Source organism: Manacus vitellinus, unplaced genomic scaffold (genome assembly GCF_001715985.3).
Source record: "Manacus vitellinus isolate BGI_N305 unplaced genomic scaffold, ASM171598v3 scaffold_77_pilon, whole genome shotgun sequence".
NCBI lineage: Eukaryota > Metazoa > Chordata > Aves > Passeriformes > Pipridae > Manacus > Manacus vitellinus.
In genome coordinates, this window is record NW_021940802.1 from 603,364 (window position 1) to 625,216 (window position 21,853).

A 21,853-nucleotide genomic window follows, 5' to 3' on the forward strand; every position below is an offset into this window, starting at 1 on the left:
ACCTGAAACAAAACCATTTGTATGCACAGGAGGAAGTATCCTCCTATTCTTGCTTCTCTTTTAGACTTATTTTGCTTGAATTTTAAGCCAAACCCTGGTTAGAAGTGCCCACACGGGCTGCTCTTCTGCATTTTCCTCCTAGTGTAACTGGAAAGCGCCCACATTGTTTCCACACTTTCTAAATGTTCCCCTTAGGTTTCTTTTTTATCCCGTCTGTCCCTCAACCCCTCCCCCTCCTCCTCCTCCCCCCTCCCCAGTCCTTTCCAGCTGAATCGGTGTCCTGTTGTTCCTTTTTTTAACCCGCCAGGCCTGCGCTAAACCCCCATCCATCGCATCCCATCCAAGGGCGGGCCGGGCGCGCTCTGCGGGTGCCGCCAGGTGCGGGCGGCGGGGGCGCTCCTCACGGCACCGGGCGCCACCCCCCCCGCCTCATGCGGACAGCCCCGGCTCCGGGGAGAGAGAGCGGCGCGCTGGGAACCGCCCTCAGGACCGGGAACACCCGCGGGGCTGGGAACTGCCGGGAGCTCGGCCCTGGCTGGGGATGCTCGGCTGGTGATGCTGGTGGCGGGGAGGAGGAAGAGGAGGAGGGGGGAGCTGGCGGGACAGCCTGAGGTGGGCGGAGGGGGGAGGCGGGTGTTATACCATCGCTCCGGGGAAGGGCTGAGCATTTGCGAATCCCGGCTGCAGCCAGAGTGGGGAGCATCCTACCCCCGCCGGGCCGGGCAGGGCGAGCTTCCCTCGGTATCCTAACGCCGTCCGCCTTCTCCCCGCCTTCCCCTGCCCGCCCGTGCCGCCCCGTGTCTCCGTGCGGCGCAGCGGAGAGCGGTACTCGGGGCGATCCGCGGGGAGCGCAGCGCTGAGCCACCGCCGGCCCCTGTCCCCGCCGCGCAGGCACGGGCAGAGCCCTGGGTGAGTAGTCCCGGAGCTTCCCTGCTCCTCCAGACAGGCCAGAACCGGCCAGGCCCCCTCCTCCACATCCCCGTCTGCTTCTGCTCTCAGTTGGGTGCCCGCAAGGCACAGATCATCTCTGTCCTCTGGTAGGTTGGTCAAGCTGGGATCCTTGCTTGGGGAGGGATTTTTGAAAGGCTTCACTATCCCCTCCTAAGTTATCTGTCTCAACTTGGAAATCAACTCCTTCTCTTCTATATAAGCTTCTCTTTCCCCCCCCATCTTTTCCTTTTTTGCCTGCTTTACAACTTTTCCAGCTTCCTTCACTTGCACCTGCCAATTTACGTGGGTGCCAATGACATGCTGAGAGACTTTAGTCATTGAAGATTAGTACCAGCAAGTGTCTCAAAACATCTGTGTGTTTTCCTTTTGTTCTCCCCAAGGCTGAAAAGACATGACAGCTGAAAAGACTATTCCTATAATTAATGGCAAGCCAGAAGATGCTTTGGACCCGGAAGCCTCAAGCACCAACCTTGTCCACAGCAACGATAAGAAAGTTCATGAAAGAGGTCACTGGAACAATAAAGTTGAATTTGTGCTTTCTGTGGCAGGGGAGATTATTGGGTTGGGAAACGTATGGAGATTCCCATATCTTTGCTACAAGAATGGAGGAGGTAAGATGGCATCATATGTTGATTTACTGCTCACCCTAAACGTGGGAAATAAACAGTTAAGGACGCTTTGCAGTGATTTATTACGCTAGGAAGAGATACGAGCTCAAGATTTCAGCATATGTGCAGAGAGGGAAGTGTAAAACATCTGACAACTAGGAAAAAAAATCATATTTCTCTTTCTTTTTCTAGAAACACTGTGTGGGTTACTTTTACGAGTTGCTTTTACGTTAGTAAATTGCTGTATTTTTTTTCATGAGATATTTAATATAGAAGAAGCCAATGTTCCCTTAGAGTAATACGGTCTGTGTTTTCTTCTACATGGCAATCAGACCCAAGCATACTTCAGTAAGTTTGTTTGACACAGGAAAGAATGTAACAGTTTATTTTTCAAGCAGAATACTTTGGAGAAGATGCATGTTTTTTCTGATAATGCCACAAAGACAAAATTCTTCATCATGTAGAAATTTTTGTTACTCAGTGTACTTGTTTTCTTCCTCAGTGCTTCCCCAGTTCCTACAGTAAGGTAGGGGAAGATGTCAAAACTGATGGTTGCTCAAAGAAGAGAGCAAACCCTAATAAATTTAAAATATGAATGTTATTTGAGAGAGAAAAGAACAGACTTAACTTGTACAGAAGTAAGACCACGTGGCATGTACTGGTCATAGTTAAGTACAAACTGTGTAAGATATATGATAGTTGAGAATAAGCACATCATCTGTGACTTATGAAGCAACGAAGAAAGAAAAGTAAATTAAAAACTCAGTTTAGAATTCTGTGGACTGGGTTCAACGTTCTCCCTGCTTAAGGCAGCGTGAGTGTAACCACACGGGCTGGGAGGAAAATTGTATGTTAGTGGCTGAGATGCAAAGATCTGTCCCATGAGGGGTTTCCTCGCTAACAACACTGCACCAAATTTATTTTCCCTGTTCCTCCTTGTCCGAATTCAGGCATGGTTTTGGCCCATTTTGTCTGCTGTTTCTCTAAGACTAATAGTGCTGTGGAAGACATGTTTGTTTGTAGTGCCTTTCTCTATATATCTGTACTTGGGTAAAACTAAGATAGCAGGAGTTCACCTCTTTCCAGAATGATGTTACCAAATACTGCTGTTAGTACATAAATATTAATATGCTGGATGTGATTTACAGGACAGTTTCTCGTTGATTGTCAAAGTGTTCCCAGAGAACTTTTGGAAGAGGAAAAAATAGAAATGTATCTTTGGTGTGTCATTTTCTTGTCCACACAGCCACCTTTCCATGTCCATTTGTAGGCATGTGCTACCTTGTCCAAATGTGATGCTATCATTTTTTAAAGGCTCTAACATTAGGTAGGAAGAATTCTAATCATGGTTTAGGGTTATTTGATGGTAAAGTACATACTCAAATATCATATTGAATCACTACTCTATTCCTTAAGAATAGAATTAGTGTGTGTGATCTAATTGGTCATGTCCTGGCACCTCGGGGAATTTGCCATTGACCAGTTTTATTCAATGAAGGCTTGGTCTGTGACCTGTGGGTCTGTAATTCTCCAGAGTGCCCTGGTGGAATTTGACCAGAGTTTGTTTTCAGTGTTTACATCTGATGCACCAAACTGCTTAGTGTGTGCTAAGTGAAGACAATGGTAAAATACATGAGCTAGCCATGAAATAACTTGCTAGATACAGAACAAACCTAGAAGCTCTAGTGTGGAACTTGGGAGCTCTGACCTCCCTCTGGCACTTCCTCTGAGTCATGACAGGCTGTGTAAGCATAAGCTTCTATAATTTTAGGTTGTTCTTGTAGATATTTATTTGGAGATTTTAGGAAAATTAATTTCTTTTTATTAGAATTCGATATGTCTTGGAATATGATCTTTTTACAAGCTGGGAAACCTGACTCCCATGATGTATACCTGCGGTAGAACAGTGTTGGAAAAACAGTCAAAGCAAATACTTTGGATTTCAACAAGTTGCCACGTTAAACTCACTGTGATTGTGAGCTGGATGTGATACTGGCCAGCAGTTCACCTGGCCTATACAGATCTTGTTCAAAACAATATGCACAGTAAATTCTGTTTTAGCTGTAAGGATTCCAGTCTTTGTGAAATCCTCATGGATTGCTTGAGAGGCAGATGAGATTCAGCTATAGGAAAATTTCCCAGCTGAGGGAAGAGACTACTAGTGAAGCAATCTCTGGTGCTGTGCTGGCTCTGAAGAAACAAACTGCAAATAAAAGCAACTGTTTTTAGTTGTCTTAACTTTCTAATCAAGGTGACTAAAGCACAGCAGTTGTTACTGGTTGTGTTTGAGTTTTGATGTGGTTCATAATCTATACTGGAGTTTGCTGGGGGCATCTGACAGAGTTGCTGATGCTTTGTTATTTCCCTAGAATTTCACATTAATGTTTCTAGCTGATCAGGCAAAATCCTGCTTTCCTGCTCTTATAAGTAGTTCTAAAGTCTGTTCCTTTTCCATAACCTTTATCATGAGGCTTATGTAAATAATATACAAAGGACTTCTTGGATTTAGTTTCTTCATTCCTTCTTTCTGGGGAAAAGCAAGGAAGAGAAGATAGTGCAGACTGATGTGGTTGATGATCAGTGCAGAACTTTGTGGCTGAGCAAGACTGTAATCTTTTCAGTGTTTGAGAGACACATGAGCAGACTTTAGTCTATGCTGAGGAACTTTGATCTGGCCTTTTTTAGTCCAAGACATTGGCTTACAGGTCAACTTTTTGATATTTGGGGCCAGGAGTAAACGCTTCCTGCACTGTCAGCTTGATGTCTGAGAGCTAAATGATCCTTCCTTTACTAGGAGAATTCTCACTCAGTTGTCAAGGAACTGCATTCCTTATAACCAACACCCACTCAATATTCCCTTGTAGGTGCTTTCCTCATCCCATATGTGGTTTTTTTCATTTGCTGTGGAATACCAGTATTTTTCCTGGAGACGGCCTTGGGACAGTTCACTAGTGAAGGAGGCATTACATGCTGGAGGAAAGTTTGCCCTCTGTTTGAAGGTAACAAACACTTCTATGTTCCTACTGCAAAAGAGTGCGTTGACCTTGAAGTAAAATGAAATAAATTGTATCAAAATTGAAGTTAAGATACATTTAAAATAGTAAGCATTTGTTTTTAACTTACCTGAAAAGCAGGAGTTTTCTCTCATGTCTCACTTATTTTTTTTTTTTTTTCTCTAGGCATTGGCTATGCTACCCAAGTGATAGAGGCACACCTAAATGTATATTACATCATTATTTTAGCATGGGCTATCTTCTATTTGTTTAACTGCTTTACTACAGAACTTCCCTGGGCTACCTGTGGGCATGAATGGAATACAGGTATGAACTCAGTGGAGATTATCCCTATACAAAAACCTTCCAAATAATTGATTAATACACTAAAATGCCATGAGCAAAACTATTCTTGTAGAAAAGTCACTGCAAATGGGCCAATCACATCCCATGATAAAGGAAACCTGGAGTGAACACTTACTCATACCTTTTTGGTTTAGGTCACTGTATAAGCATTTGCTTCTGTAGAATATATTGCAGAAGAAGAAGATTTTGGATTTTTTTTAATTCTGTAAGATATTCTGGCTAAAACCCAAGACTCTCATTTGCAATCATACCTATTCTCCCTAAATCCAGTGAGTGAATTCTGCTGCAGAGACGGACCTGATGACAGGTTGCAATCTTGCTCTTTCACTCTAATGAAATCAGGAGGCATTTGAATGGAGAGCAAAATATTAGATGTGGATCTTTGGATTTGCTCTTTCAAACGCCAGATGTTGAGGGAAAATGTTCATCAAGCTCCTTCTGGAAATTTAGTTGCATACATAATTCTTACAGCATGCAAAGTAGCCTCCTGCATGAACGATGAGGTGTGTGTTTGTGAGGCTTTGCAGTACAGGGCTCTTCATCTGTCTCCCTTCACTGATATTTTTATGTGTAATTCTCTGCTTATTGCATTTCTGGATCACAAACACCTATGGGGAGGATTTCCTATCAGTGCCCTTATTTCCATTATTCCTGAAGTTTTGTGTATTTATTCCTTATATCGCTCTCCTATTTCAAACCACGTACCAATTGTACTGTCTTTCATGTTTTTCTGTTAAATGGCCATTATCATGGCCTTTGAGCACACCTAAAACTGCCTGAACTCTTACAGTTAATGTTAGGGAACTAGTCTTGGGCCCAATGGATGTGGAAGGCTTTGGTATCAGTTGTGGCAACCCAGCAGAGGAGCTTGACCAGTGTTGTTGGCTGCTCAAATACGACACATCAACTCAGCAGTGCTGAGCTGCTTTGGCCTCCCTTCTCTGTGCTGGAGATGATAATAATAAAAAGCCAGAGGAATTATTCACTTGCCACATTAGGGCAAAGTGGAAGCTTGTTGCTGGCCATGTTCCATATGTCATTTGTTGCCATAAACCACTGAACTTGGAATATGCTGTAATTCCCAATCCATTGCCTCAGTTCCTCAACATGTCTTTCTGCCTGAGGGGTTTTATTGGCCCTTGCCATTGAAATGTGCCTTTGGGAAGTGTTACAGGAGAGTGGTCATGGATATTTTTCTGGGATAGGCCTGTGGTCTGCTGATCAAAACACAGTGTTACACGTACAGCAAATATATTGTAGAATGGTGGCTTCACAAGGTGCACGGAGAAGAAAAAAATGTACTTGCACTCAATATAACAAACACTTTTTTTTTGTTCTTTTATAGAAAACTGTGTGGAATTTCAAAAACTTAACATGAGCAACTGCAGTCAAGTCTCTTTACAAAATGCCACTTCTCCAGTGATGGAATTTTGGGAGTAAGTGCACATGAACTTAATGTTTGATCAGACTATTTGTTATCTTCCAATAACTCGATTGTTTACACTTGATTAGATACCTTGTAACCCTATTATGGCACTTAGTGATGTGAGTTCCTTTGGGAATTTTCTTATTCAGCCAAAGAGAGTCAGGATGAGGGTTTTTAACTCTTTTTTTTTTTAGAGGAGGGTTTTTTTTTAACTCTTTTTTTTCTACAAGGAAAGGAATTCCATATCCTGAAAGAACACAGAACAAAGTGTGCCACTTGCTCGGGAGCTTGGCTCCTGCTGCTGGAGGAAAGAGCCTCAAACCCATACTAATGAGGAGGCAGAGGTGGAGAAAAAGAGGAGGATTTAAAATATTTTTGTAATTTTTTTGTTTTTCCCCAAATGTTTCTTAAGAGTTTGAGAGTTGCATCTTCATCCTTGTTTCAGCTATCTAATACTCTGTCTTCTGCATCTCATTATATTTTAAAGCACTATGTAAGTGTTAGTTATTCAGCTGGAATAATGGGAGAGTTTAACTCTCTCATGTCTCCTGGATTCTGATTTCTAGTTAGACTGTTAGAAGAAAAGTATATCTTTGCAAAGCATGGTCTGCTTTTGTAGTGGCATATTTTTTTTCTCACTCTAAATATTTAATCAATGCAGTTCAGTAGCATATTTGTTTCTTGCAGGGCACAGTGTGTGTTCAGACAGTCATAGAAATGGAATGTTACTTTTAATACTCAATGATCTCACAATTTAACGTGTGTCACACAATTCTGGGTAACTAGAATTTCTTGAGGACCTATTAATTTTGTTGTTAAGACAGAGCCTTAATCTAAGGCTGTATGTTTAGAGCTCTGTTTTATGTTCAGGACAGCAACAGCTACACTTTGAAAGAACCATGAATTAAGAGTGCCCTTGAAGGGGGAACTGTACATTGACACAATTACCTTGAATATGGGCATGTGCTATTGTCTCTCTCTGAGCCTTTTTGTCTTGCTACATCAGTTAATTTAGCCTTCATGGGCAGTAAGTGTTGCTTTAGTAAATAATACTGTTTTATTTAAAAATAAAATAAACCCCCCCCAAAACTAAATTAAACCTGAACAATATGAAAGATGCATAAACTCCCTGGGTAAAATTGTAACTTCATTTTCTGTTAAAATTTTCAATAATCTGAACACACTTGAAGTATTAAATCAAAGTATATCAACTCTACCCACTCCCTAGATAATGTTTCAGACTAAGTAAGAGTTTCTTAGGGGACATCTTTTATTGCTATGACTTCATCATTGTACCAAAAATATCTTATGGCTCTTTAGGATAACTTGAACTAAGATTTCATATAATTAGAGTAAATGAGGAAAGTATTTTCTCCAGTACTAACATAATTTACCTGCTGTATTTTTTTGCTCATTCAAAAATATTCACAATTCAGCCACTGAATGGTAGCTCCAGTTATCCAGAGGAGTAAGCAACATTTAATTAAATTATATAGAGGGCACAGACTAAGTTTTGTCTCCTCATGTTTCTAGGGTTTTGTGGGGTTTTGTCAGTGTTCATCTTTGGATTGCCTAATTTCCTATGTCAGTTTATTTTGATGCCCATACAAATACATTTTAAGCATGTCCCTTCTCAGAGTCCTCTAAAAATGAAGCCAAACATGAGTCTACAGCTAAACTTGAATGCAAATTACAGTGGAGTTGAAATCCTTAAAATTTGGGGCACATATGCCTACCTGATTTTGGATAAGTTAGGAATGGCTTATGAAACCAGAAGGGATAATCAGATTTAGTCTTGCGTATATATATTCCTACACTTTTAAAATAAAAAAAATAAAAAATAAAAAAAGACAAGGTAAACAAAATAATTTGTCATTTATTTGGAACTTCTTTCTTTATTGTGCTATGGACAAACTTTTCGTAATGCTAACAGCCTGCTGGCTAAAATAGCTTAAGATATTAAATTTATCTACTTTCTCCAAGTAAAACTGAAGTTACCCAGTTTTTCACCCTTAGAAAATAAATGTAGTCCTTTCCTGCTGAGAAAATTACTTGCCTTGTTAAAATTGAAGTAGGTATGATGTTGCATGGCTTCAAAATTTAAAATAGATATGACACACTAGTTTGAGAATGAGCTTTAATAAGTGTCAGGACTCATGTTGCATTAAAATAACTAATCAGAATTAAGAGAAGATTGTAATTAATTATGTGTCTTAAATATCAGATATAAATGCACAGTGGAGGGTTTTTATGTATAGATGTGCAAGGCAGATCAGAGAGTGATTAATACAAAGTAAACTAGACTAGTTAATTTGCCCAGTAAATCATCTTCTAATCTGTAGATAAGTGTTACCAGCAATATTATTTCACTTAGCCAGAGGTCTTGTTCCTGTCACCTTGCTTTACTACTTTGTAAATTCTGATTTTTGGAGCAGTAAATTTATTGAAAGACTTGTTGAAACAAATAGCAAGAGGAAAGATGCTCATGGGGTCTGCACTGAGCATCTGCTCTTTGCTATTTTCAGAGCTCCTGTTGACAGTGTGTGAGAATCCTCCATCCCCAATCCCAGAGCTGAGTTCATTTGCATAACGACCGGGTTCCTTAGTAGTAATTAAGGTGGTGCCCGTGAGGGGAAGAGGGAAGGCTCTGGGTTTCCTCTGAACAACCGTAGCATTCAGAACCTTTACACTTTGCTCTCTGCCATGCCAAGGCTGCAACTGAGATTTCTCTAAGCTGTGGCCATATACAGCCAAATTATTGTGTGAGGGGTCAGCTGCTGGGGAAAAAATTTTGTGGTTTTTTGGGTTTGTTTTTTTTTGTTTTGTTTTCTTGTGGTTTTTTGATTTTGTTTTGATTTTTTTATTTTTTTGATTTTTTCTTTTATCTGTTACCATCCAATCTTGAGTTAATCTGTGCATTAGAGTGGTAATTATTGTGAATAGTGATCCTATTTACTTACTGAATTGGGAGCTGGTTTACATGAAGGACTCAATCCTGCATTTGCAAACTGTCAGGCTGATGTTACAGCTTTCCTTTGACAGCACGTTACCACAGTCTCCTACAGTAGTTACCATATCTTCAGGGTTTTTTTTAATTAAACCCAACCTAACAAGAAAAATGCTTGGGGGAGCCTCAATGCATGTTTTAGCAGTGCTGTGTGTTGCTTTGAAGCCCGATGGTGTCAGTGTGAGAGTTACCAATGCTGAGGGAGGCACAGGTTGCTGTGTATCACACAGAATTTACATCATAGAAGTGCAGGGGAACAAGATGGGTTTGGTTTTATCTGTGCAAAAATGAATACACCAGGCCCAAAAGAATGTCTTCATTTCTGGCTTTGAAAAGGAGTCTTCTCTCTTTTAACTAGTGCTACTGTGTCCTTTTTATTATCTAGTCCATAGGACTCAGCCCCTATTTACTCGTGACTGGAAGCAAATCCAAGTCCTCAGCTGGGCTGGGGATTGCAAACAAAGCCTTCAGCTTTTCTGTTGAAATATTTGTAGCTTTTTTTGCTTCTGTAGCTTTGGTTGCTCCTAAATCTATTCCTCAAGTTGAGCATCATCTCACCCAAGTGCAGCGATGACTGAGAGGATGTTTTGCAGTACTATGAAGCTTTTCTGGCCTGCAGACCAAGAGTTCCCCTTCCTCAGGTCTGTACAGAGGATGCTGCCTCTGATACTTCAGCATTCTCCACCTGCTTTGACAGCTGGGTCACCCAGAGACTTAATTATTGTCCTGGATGGATTGTTCTTTGTTTAAAAAAATAGCAAAAGACTATAGAGAGCAATACTGCAGGAGGTTCTGAATGCCTTTTGCTACGCTCAGAAGAATCTCATTGCACATGCAACAAGTTCAAAACTTAAAATATTTTTAGGAGCCTGTAATTGATAACTCCTCGTCTGTAGCTCTGCAGTGAAAAGGGTCTGATCCTGCTGGAGGAGCAGCAGGCAAAGTTTGGGAGTTTGGACACTTTTTTCCTGTTTTCCTACTTAAAAAAGGCTCTCGCTGTTAATGTTTTAAATGTGAGCAGACTTGCCACTGACCAATGTTGACAACTGGGAAAAATTAGGAGATTTAAGGATTTTTTTACCATAATTCAAAAGCCATAGCCTTGAGAAGTCTCACATTCCATCTGCATGTACAGCTTTTCAAGGTAAGCAGCTAAATTGATAAAATTCACTTCTTATTCTTCAAACTCTCTGTTGCTGTGTTCCAAAGGACAGGCAAGAGTCTGAAACTTCACTTTTCACTTCTTACTGGTGCCAGCATTCAGAGAATGGCCTGTTGATTCCCATTTATGGCTTTTCCCTCATCCACTGTTTAAGGATTTTCTAAGAAAAAGTAATAATCACAGTTTCTAGGCACAGGACATGGAATTTTTAGTGTCCAAACTTTAAACAGTTAACAGTAGCAACTTCAGTGTTGATAATTCCCGATATGTTAAAGCAGCCCAATGAAAGAGAGCTGTGGCATTAGGTGAGGATGTATTTATAGCCTGGGAAACAGAATAGAAAGGAAAGGATGCTCTGCTCCATTGTTTTTTCTGCTTTCCTAGGGGAAGAAATTGCCTGGCAGGTGTGGGGGACATCAGCCATGTCTGTGTGCTCTTTTGGCAGCTACTCCAGTCTGTCACCATGGTCAGGAATTTGAGGTTTCCAGTGCCTGGGAAAGGAGCTGGACAGAAAGAGGACCCTTGGTTGATTCCACCTCAATAGTTTTTTATTGGCTGTATAACAACAACTTAGTCCTCTGTTAAAGAAGGTCTAGTTGTTGGCCTGTCACTCTCTGGAGAGGGTGACACATCCTTAGCGTTTCCAAGTAAAGCCCAGTGAGAAAAAAAACATTGGTTTTGTCTAGGGGAAAGAAAAGGGGCTGTTCTCAGCAAAAAGGAAAAGGCACAAACCCATTCCTTGCAAAGTCAAAAAGAGGTTTTTCCTGTTTCATTCAGGCTGCAAATGAGTGCAGGAGTCACATTGTGGTTAATCCCCACCACACTAGGAGAAGTCATTAGCAAGTTGAGCCTGATCCTGCAGTGCTCAGTACCCAGAGACCTCCAGCACCCCTCAGAACCAGGCCCTTTGTGCAGGTCTTGTAGAACACTGAGTCGTGCCAGACTTGCTTGTTTCTGCTCAGTTCATAAGAGGCCGTGTGAAAATTGCTTTTTTGTTTGGAGTCATGTGAGCTCTTCATCTGGTTTTGCCTCGAGATCACTGACTTTTCCTGAGCTCAGCTGAAAGGAGTAAATGGGACAGGTGACAAAATGCAAAGTGGATTTCTTCTATATCGAGGGATGAACCCTGAAGCAGAAAGATGAACTTCCATGTTTTTTGATTTTTGTATTGAATATTGTACGTAGCAATTTTACTATGGAGAAAAAAAATTACCTTAGAAATTGCCAAATCAAGTATTTGTGTATTAGGAAATAAAACTGCACAACATCATTTCTATTTAAGTCCACACCTTTTATGAACATGATCATCTTGAGATGAAGGACTGCCTAATATTTTGTCAACATATCTGCTTTGATCTTGTTAGAGGATGGATAGGGAGCAAACACTGTGCAGGTATTCAATATTTGTTCTTTTTGTTAGCAGAGCAGGAACCTAATAATAAGGGAAGATAGAACATAAGAAAATGAACAAAGTTATTAATTTAATCAAGGCTTCTTCGGGTGCTCATGGTGCCTGTGGTTGTACCATCATGGTTTTCTTGATTATTTACATGTTCATTCATTCTCACAAAATTTCAATAAGTTCAAATTATTCCCATTTTACAGAACGGGATCTGAGCTACAGAGAGAGTAAAAGTGCTAAGTATGGGGGTGGGCAAGACACTTTTTTAACATTAAGGTTGCACAATTTTTATTCCAACAAAGGAACAAGAAAATGTATGAAAGTCAGCTTTGGCCAAATATTAATATAAAGTTACTTAATTGAAGACACCATGGTTGAAACAATAACTGCTATTTCATTCCAAACAAAATATTTTTTTGGTACACTTGCATGAATATTTAAGTATTTAAAAAAAAAAAAAGCAGTAATTTTTGTTGTCTTTTCTCTAGTGACTATTTAGAAAGCTCTCCTTTCTGTATTTTGTTGGCAAAAAATTGAATATATGTTTCACTTCCTTGAATGTGTTCTGTACAGGTTGGGAACTTCACTGTCTTCTCTTGAGCTCACTCAGCCTTGTATAAAAGTTAAATAATCATGGAGTATGGACTGGGATTTAACGTCTGGCTTCTCAGGGTGTTGCCACAACTAGAATTGGACAGGATCATTCTCTCACTGTCACGGTATTTATTGAGATGGTTCAGATTGAAAAGGTTACCTGAGAATAATTGAGGGGAGACTATTCTGATACTCAATATGTTAATAGTTAATAGTTAGACCATCCAGTTCAGGCTTTGTGGCAAAGAAATAGCTGTTGATACACAGCACTAACAGGAGAGAGGGATAACTCGGACTGAGCCTCCTGCAGAGCAGCAGGAAGTTTAATAGCTCTGGAGTTCTCCTTGTAGCCTTTAGGCTACAGGAGGGCAGGGAAGGTGGGTTTCCAGCAGGAGGGCTCAGCTTTTTGCCTGTTTCCTGTCCTGGTCTCTTCTCTGAGTTGATGGAAATCAACTCTTCATTCCGCACGTTTCTAATCTTAGTTCTTGGAAAGGTCTCTTCAGAGGGACATGATCACCAGCCTGCTGCTGGGCCCGGGGGGAGATCTCAGTGCTGATTTTAATTCCTCAGCTGATGTGTTAATCCCTGATCCATGCTAATGCCTGCATGGCATTTCCACCACAACTGTCCAGTTTAGCATCATTCCTTATGATTACATCCAATCCTGCCATTCCCAAATATGCCTCCCACTGCTGCCCCTTCTTTGGGCAGTTCAGTTTAATCTCTTTTCTTGGGCAATTCATGGTCTTCTGACTTGTCTCTAAGTCAGGTATAGTTCTGTTTCCCACCTCCAGCCACCCAGTCCTGATCATTTGATCCAGCCAGCTGACTGCTTCCCAAAATTACACTTGGTCTCCAGCCTTAGCTCCCTAAACAGTTTGCCTCTGCTCCCTAAATTCCTTGGCCAGCTAATCACAGGCTGCTCTTCCTTCTGCTCATTGCTCCTCCTCCTCTCCCCATGCCTGTGTGCTGCTGTGAGGGCCTGGGCTCCTTGTCCAGACAGACTCACTCCAATTTATCCAGTCTCCCTAATTCCTGCTCCTCCAAGTGTTTTCTTCTTCCCAATGTTCTGTAAATTATGCAAAGTTAGTAAACATGCAGCTCTGTAGTATTTTTATGGAGGAATCCAGGAAGGTTTCATCCATCTCTTGATGAAGTCTGTTGGCATTTCTTTTTAGTTCAACTGTAAGGCTGTGAGCTTATCACAATAAATATTATTTTCTTATGCAGTCAAGAATTGCCATTAACTTTTTTGAAGCTAACCATCATAAAAAAAACCCTTTTTTTAAACAGTGTGGAACAAGTCTGAATAAATACACTTGTATATGAATACAGAATTTTGTAATGGAAGGTTTTAAATAATAAAAACTTGGTGTTAGGAGACAACTTCATGTTTTGGAAGAGTAACTCTAAAATGTTACCAACTCCTTTTCAGTAGTTGTACGTACTTAAGGTAGTAATAAACCTTTCTATGATTGTGAAGGTACCATGAACAAATTTAATCTGTTATTTGCCTAGATATTTAGAATGATACTGTTAATTTTTTATGAGTGATATCTGACATATTTCACTATCTACTACTTAAAGTGCATTTTGGGAATTTGTAGCATTTGGTTGGTTCTTATACTAAAATATGACAAAATTTTGGCCTGCACTGTGGCCAAAAATAGAAAGTACATTTTTGTAGCAAAGATCTTACATGAGCTATTTAAAATATCACTTAGTTACAGACTTGTAAAAGTTCTAGCAATGAAATTATTTTCTACTCATAGTTGGAAAACATACACAGGGAGATGAGTGAGGTGCTTAAAAAACTGACCTTTAGAAGCTGTTGGCTTAGACATTCAGAATGGTAATTTTTTTAAGAATTGGGAACATTATGGACATTTTTATTATCGTTATTAACATAGGAAAGTGTGTCTAAAGACGTGTATATATCTGTATATGCACTTTTTTCTATTATAAGGAAAGAACTCCATGAAAAAAGCACAATTTGCTTGCAGGGGTAAAATGAAAAAAAGTCAAAGGTCTAAATTAGCAAAAACTTGTTTGTGCCGTGACAGGTTTGGCCAAATCAGTCAATAGCAGCACATGCCAAAATAACCAGGCACGTTTCTTCTGGCTTTGCTGGGGGTTTAATTGGTTTCTCATAAATTGTTGGTTTGTTGTGTTTGGGGGTTTTTTTTTTCCATCTGCCTTTTTTTTTTCTATGTTTGTTTTGGTTTTTTGAGTTGGGTTTTTTTTTAATTACCTTTTTTTTTTGTTGTTGTTATTTACATTAGAAAAAACCTCTACTGAAAGGCCTCCTTTCAGTTATGTTTGGGTTTGTGCAACTAAAAAAGCGAGCTCATCCCCTCCTCTGTGAGTTATCTACAGCCTCCTACAAGTGTCTAAGCAAACTTTAAATCCAGAAAACTAAAAGCACAATACAGTTGGTGGCATTTGCTGCCTGAAACCAATTAGTCCCTCCTGTAACTCCCCTAAAGGAGAGAGGTCTTGCACAGGACAGGCTGAAAATTTACATTCCAGGTGACAAAATACGAAGTGGATTTCTTCTATATCGAGGGACGAACCCTGAAGCAGAAAGATGAACTTCCATGTTTTTTGATTTTTGTATTGAATATTGTACATAGCAATTTTACTATGGAGAAAAAAAATTACCTTAGAAATTGCAAAGTCAAGTATTTGTGTATTAGGAAGTAAAACTAAAAGAACTAATAAAAAAAAAAGAACTATTTCCTTCCCCAGTTCCCCGTGGGAATTGGATCTGTGAGACTAGATGTGCAAACAAATTGCATGTAACTCTTCCAAGGCATATTTTTCAATACCTGTGGAATCCTTTAAATGTGCCTGTGGCCTTGTAAATAATAGCCTGTTATTTTCAGCTGTCCAAGAATGCATCCATTAGATTTTCTCCCCAATAGATTTTCTCCCCATTAGATTTTCTCCCCATCTTGAAATTGAGAATCTGAAGGACTTTGGTGCAAGAGATTTTACAGCCACTCGAGCAACTGAAAACAACATTAAAGAGCAGTCACATTCATCTTCTTGGCTATCTCAGCATGGGGACTGTGTCAAGTACAGAGTTCCATGCAGTTGAGAAAGCCTCTGTCTATTTTTGGCTCTTGAAAAAGTGTCATTACAAGAGGGAAAAAAAAAAGTTTAGACGTGTTTTAAAAGTGTTTTCTAAGTACAGCTTTGTAGATTCAGGGCATTAACAGAAAGAGTGGTTGCTTGGGGTTTGAAATCAAATTAAAGGAGAGATTTTCTTGTGTGCAAAAAATTAGAGTGAACACAGGCTGGAAAAAAACAAACAACAAAACAAAAAAAGAACAACATTTTTTTTTGTTAATTTTTTCACTATTTTCCATTACGTTCTTATATAGCAGCAAAATTGTTTTGCTGTGTCAGGAGGACTTCCTGAGGAAGACTCACTAAATACTGCTATGGAATTCTTACATAAGCTACAGAATATTCATCAGTGCAGGCCTTGAAACACGCACAGTTGTCCTCTGTGTGGAAAGGGAAATAACTGATGCCTTTCCAAAGTCCCTGCAACAACTATTGTGTAATTATTTGAACTCTAACTATTGGTTTTAGTTCATAAATGAAAAACTGAACCGTTAGAATTTACCTGAATTTAATTAAGAATCATACTGTAATTTGCAACTGGTGTTTTATGAAGACCCAGGAGCTATAAATGTGGACAAAGGATTTGGGACCTCCCAAAATAGCTCCTGTCTGTTTGCAGCTTTCTTTTTTCTCTTTTGACCTGTAAGTTTTTCTTTATTGCCTTTTTCCCCTGCTTCTTTTCATGTCTTAGGGGTTATTTTTGTAACTAGGGTTTAGTACAGGGCCAGTGATTGTGAGAAATATGTTGACAGAGTAATTTTTTCAATTTTTTTTTTTATTTTTTTGCCAGTCAGGTAATGGTTTTATTTTGACCTGTTCTGTGTGGAAGAGATAAGAGCTTACCATTACTTTTTACATGAGCTTGTAGCCAAGAGCTCACTATGAAAGACTGTTTTACAAGCTCATGCAATAGTTTGCAATATTTTCTGTCTGTAGTTCTCATTATTAAGGTTTAATCAATAGTGCATGACAGAATACAGCTCTACAGACTGTCTAAAAGGCTCAACACAAATTTTGAGAGCCACCCATTTCGTCTGGGTGCTCTCAGTTGGCAGCTGGTGCTGTGTGCTGAGCTCATTTATGCCACTCAAGGTGAATAAAAAGAGAGATTTTTGTCACTGGATGACTCCTTCAGAGATGAGTAGAGGGAAAATTGCAAAAAGACTGAAGGATTCATTGGATATATTGAGAGAGTACCAAGAAACTCTAGAGCAGAGGTGAGTGGAACAGCACAAAGAAGTTATTTGACAGGATTAAACACTCAGGCTTGGTTAAGAAGAAGTTGCCATGACTTCAGTGAAAGAGGTTGAAGGAAAATAGGTCAGGAATGGCTACAGAAGTGGGGTGTTCTGTGTTTATCCATCACTCTCTGTCTCGTACAGATATACAAAAACATGCACACATATAAAAATGAAAAAGGTAATATATGTATCTACACAGTAGCTGCTAAGTAATGCCACGTTATATTCAGATAATTTAAGTGCTGACTTTAATGAGACAAAGGTTGAGACAGGAAATATGGGTTGTTATTTACAATAACAAGTTTTAGAGAAAAATCTGCAGTGGAAAGTTTAATCTTACTTTTTCATTTAATATGCATAGAAATGGGTAATAAATGGAACAACATTCAACCCTATCAGATAGTTAAGAAGGAGGAAGCAGGCTGAATAGCAGTGAATATGGCTCAACTAGAAATAATTCATTGTGTTATGTGTAGGTCACACTAAATATACTGTAAGAGGTGAATATTTTAGAGCTGTGCAGCTCTAGCTGAAGGATCCTTGCTAATGTGACCACTGGGAGTTGTCTGTCTGCTGCTTTGAGGGGAAAAAAAGCCAAGTGTGGAACTAAGTGGATTTCCTGAAATTAAACCTTACACTTTGAGAGAAATTTATTGGAGATTCTTTAATGTACAACCTATAGATTATCTTCTAAAAGCTGAAATACTTCCTAATCATTGAAAACTGATGGCTGGAGAGTACAAGCAGCTATCCAGGATAATTTGTAGCACTTTAAGAAACTGATAGATGGTATATTCTCTATTTTAGATTTTACATGAAACCTTAAAAAGAGATGTTTTTACAGCGCACAGGGTCTGTATCCCTTGCCACTTCTGGATATATAATTTTCAGAAAAGTCGAAGTGTCAGCCCATGTTGACCTGCAGTGAGAGTTTGGCACCCACACTGTTCATTTCACATGCTTGTAGTGACTAAATCTGCTACAAATTCACTGGAGTTTGTGATTGTTTAACTTAATAGTTGTATCCATGCTCGTTCTGGAGGTATTTCAGGGATTACCACACTGCTGCACTGGTAAAAAACCTGACACAATCAGCTCACTTTTTTAGTTTCCTGAGTACTGGACTAAGTATTCCTAAGTATTAGGGGAAACAAGAAAGCCTGAAAGAAAATGTCTTGAAGAGAAATTATTCTTTTATCAGAGATATATGTCCTCTAAATGGTATTAACACTGTCAGTATGTCATTCTTGCCCATGTCATCATCTGAGCTCCTCAGGTGAGGAAGCCAAAGCAGGGTTCATGCACTGGCTAGTGGGGCAGTGGGTCTTCTGAAAGCTTTTCCTCTTCATTCCTACTAATTCTAGATTGGCTCTGATCTTACCTGCTGCCAAAAAATACAATCTAATGCACAGCCTGAGTCACGTCTTGCCGTGTTTTGATGTTGGTTTAGGTGATGCAGTGTTGAGGTGATGTTATGTGCACTACAGGAGCAGTACCCAGCTCTGGGGTCCCCAGCACAGGGAAGACATGGACCTGTTGAAGTGAGTTCAGAGGAGGCACCAAGCTGGTCAGAGGGATGGAGCAGCTCTGCTGGGAGGAAAGGCTGAGGGAATTGGGATTATGACCTAATTGCAGCCTAGCAGAACCTGGGGGGAGCCCACAGGAAAGAGAGACTGTTTACAAGGACCTGGAGTGACAGGACAAGGGGGAATGACTTCAAACTGACAGCGAGTAGGGTTAGATTGGATATTAGGAAGCAATCCTTCCCTGGGAAGGTGGTGAGGCCCTGGCACAGGTTGCCCAGAGAAGCTGTGGATGCCCCATCCCTGGAAAAGTTCAAGACCAGGATGGATGGAGCTCTGAACTTGGTCTAGTGAAAGCTGTCCCTGCCCACGGCAGGTGATCTTTAAGATCCCTTCCAACCCAAACCATTCTAGGATTCTATTATACTCTGGGGCTTGCAGTTATAAGGGTGATCCCTGCTCAAATATACCTTCTCCTCCTATAAAAGGGAGAGGTGTCCCACACATTTTTGTCCAAGTCCCTCATCAGGGGATGATTCTTCTAACAAGAATTTTCTTCACACTGTTAATTTTTGCTCAGGCAGTGAAGCTCAGAAATTTGACAGCTATCTTTCAATATGCAGTCCTGTAATGTATAGAAAAGGCTGTTTGATTTATGCATGAAAAATTATTCCCAGCTTTGATATCACTGTTACATAGAATATTCTTTACCTGTTATCTAAGACAATATTGTACCATTCTTTAAGTTTTGTGTGTCAAAAGATAACAAATTGCACCAGAAAAGAGAAATCCTGGAAAACAGTACAAGTAAGAAATACAATAATAAATTGACAAGAGAACTAACAAGACTCTTTTTAGGTTCATTTTATTGAAGGGTAATTTTTCTTTTCACTTTGTCCTATATGCAATATGTATATTTTTAGTAATAGGTTCTGAGAAGCTTAGGAAGTAAATCACTAGCTTTTTGTTTCATAGAGTTTTATATTTAGCATTCACCATAAATTTTGTTAAAGTTTATCATATGAGTAAGTAAGTGGAGAACACTGTCTGAGATCTTTAGCATCTTGTGTGCTCTGTTGAGTTCTTTTAAAAGTGTGTGTTCCTTCTAAGCTGTTTCTTTTTCACCTGTTCATTATGCAGTCTGGATGCATGGATCAGCCTCTCCCAGACTGGACAACAATTAGCACAGATTGGACAACAATTAGCACAGATTAGACAGCCACAGGGAAATGTTACAACTTCCTAAGGGCATTTCAGTGTGGGAAAGCTTCTGGGCTGGTCAGCAGAGTGTAGTGGTTTAATAGAATGAAAGGAGTGATTTTGCTACCTGAGAGATCCCTTAAAGCTTCTTGAGATGAAGAGAGTTGAGGGAGAGTTGCTTCCCAAGCAGAGAAGGGAAGAGTCAAGTGAGTCTCAACAATAAATTGTCAAGATTCTCTATGAGATGATGGAAAAGCTGCAGTGACTCAGACAAGAAAGAGCAAATGCTGCTGGTGGTGAAACAACTCCAAACAGCTGTTTCTAAGCTTTCCTACAGTTGTCTGACTGGCTGATCAATATAATGTGTCACAAACATTAGATAAGCAGCTGCCTCTGACCTCTGTGACAAAAAGAATGTCACTTTTTACTTTCTTGTGTGTCTCTGGCAAACATTTGAGCCTTCCAGTGTGTCTGTGAGTACTGCAATGATTCTGGTGTTATGAGTGAAGCTGATTTTATGGCTGCTAACCAGTTGAATAAGCATCTGACAGTGTAACAATTCCCAGTGTGGTTGTTGTCTTCATGCAGATGTTTATCAGAGCCTTGGATGCTGGCAGCTGTCTGGCCTAGCCCTTCAAGCACCCACAGGGGGTTCTGGAACATGGAATCTGAATCCCACCATTTTCAGAGTTCAGTAATATCTGCTCGAGTTTCTGCACGTCAGAAACTGTATTTGCACAGGATCCTTGGATACATTTGGGTATGAAATACTCAAATAAGTTTTCATAGAAACTAGAGAACGTTGATTGCATGAAGTGCAATGAGAGAAGGAAACAGGACAGTTTAGAAAACGTGTCTTTAGAAGAAAACTTAAACTCACTTTCACGCAGGAATGGAGAATGTCTTAAAGATGTGAATATTTTTCTAGTAAAGGTAGAAATCTGTGCAGCACTGATACTCAAGTATATTATGTTTTTTATACAAGGAGCTCAGCAACAAGCTTCACAAGGTAAATATGGACTAGGTCTGAAAACACAGCAGGGATGGAAGGAGCACACCAAAATATAAAATAAGAAAGGCCATTCTACAGTAGCACCAGTTAGTGGCATCATTTTGTTGTCCTTTCATCCCCCACAGAATACTCTGAGGACAGAGTCTGGCTCAGAGTAAAAGGAAACATTGCCACCTGTGTTCCTGGCTGGGCAGATGCAGATGGAGAAGTGACCTCAAGAGGCTGTTTGGGTGGTGTTTGTTCGGGTTCTTTTAAAGAAAAGTGTCTTGGACACTGCTCCAAATCAGAGAGGGAACATGAAGGGACCTTCCTCAAATGGATTGAATCTGTTCTTCAGCTTTCCAAATCATGAAATAATGCAATAAGTACCCCAGTACCTTCCTTTCAACAATGTGTTGGCAGCTAATAATCCTCTTTCTGTTCAAGAGCCCGGTACAACTCCTCACAGTGGAACACTTGAATAAAGGCACTCTTTCTCAGGGAAATGCAGTGTTCTCTCAGCCAATAATACAGTGCCCTGAGCTCTCAGAATGTTTGTTTTCAAATTTGGATGGAAAGGTTGCTTTTCAGCCAGGAGTATTCAGGAGTAGCAGTTATCTCCTAACATGCCCCTCTTCAGCCATTCCAAAAACAGAGAGGCCCTTCTTCCTCTCAGATGAGCTACTAAACTGAAAGGGCTTTTAGTACATTCTCAAATTAAAACCATTTTCAGTAAGTATATAATACTCATTGAAATAATTTCCTCATGGGATTTTATCTTTTTAAATTTTGTTAGGTGTACACGTGCAATGATATTAATTGACAAAACAGAGGTAACCCTTAGCAACAGTATATTCCTGGGATGTGGGTGGCTAAAGGTCCTTTGATGATGTCTAGTTTCTTGTTAGGTGTGTTATTTTATGTTTACCCAAAGTATGCTGAAATTTGCTTTATGTCTCTGTTATATCTTCCTGACTGGCCATTTTTATTTTTTTTTTAATCCACACTTATATTTAGATTCAAGTTAAACTTAAGGCTTACAATATGTGGTACTGTCAGCAGAATAAATCCACACTGTAGTAATAGTAGTAATAGATTTTGTTCAGTCTAACTTAAAGAACCTTATGACCAAACCTCAGCATTTCTGGCAGCCACCCTTCAGAGATGTGTCCTATTATTCCACTTAAAGCTATCTTTTTTTTCATTAGGCTCCTGTAACTTTTATCACTTTTCTTTTGTGTTATGTGTAGGAAGAAG

The 21,853-nt window shown here is 39.8% G+C and overlaps 1 protein-coding gene across 3 annotated transcripts in view; it reads left to right on the top strand.

Moving 5' to 3' along the window:
• The first annotated feature begins 539 nt into the window (after window positions 1–539).
• LOC103759955 (sodium- and chloride-dependent GABA transporter 3) overlaps window positions 540–21,853 on the top strand; it is a 94,370-nt gene continuing 73,056 nt past the window's right edge. The window contains exons 1-5 of one of the 3 annotated variants that reach the window (XM_018084867.2): window positions 540–612; window positions 1,332–1,562; window positions 4,424–4,558; window positions 4,739–4,879; window positions 6,264–6,354. In XM_018084867.2, coding sequence (XP_017940356.1) covers window positions 1,343–1,562; window positions 4,424–4,558; window positions 4,739–4,879; window positions 6,264–6,354 — 587 coding nt within the window. In that variant the 5' untranslated portion in view covers window positions 540–612; window positions 1,332–1,342. The other 2 variants (XM_018084865.2, XM_018084868.2) reach the window with 2 other exon arrangements.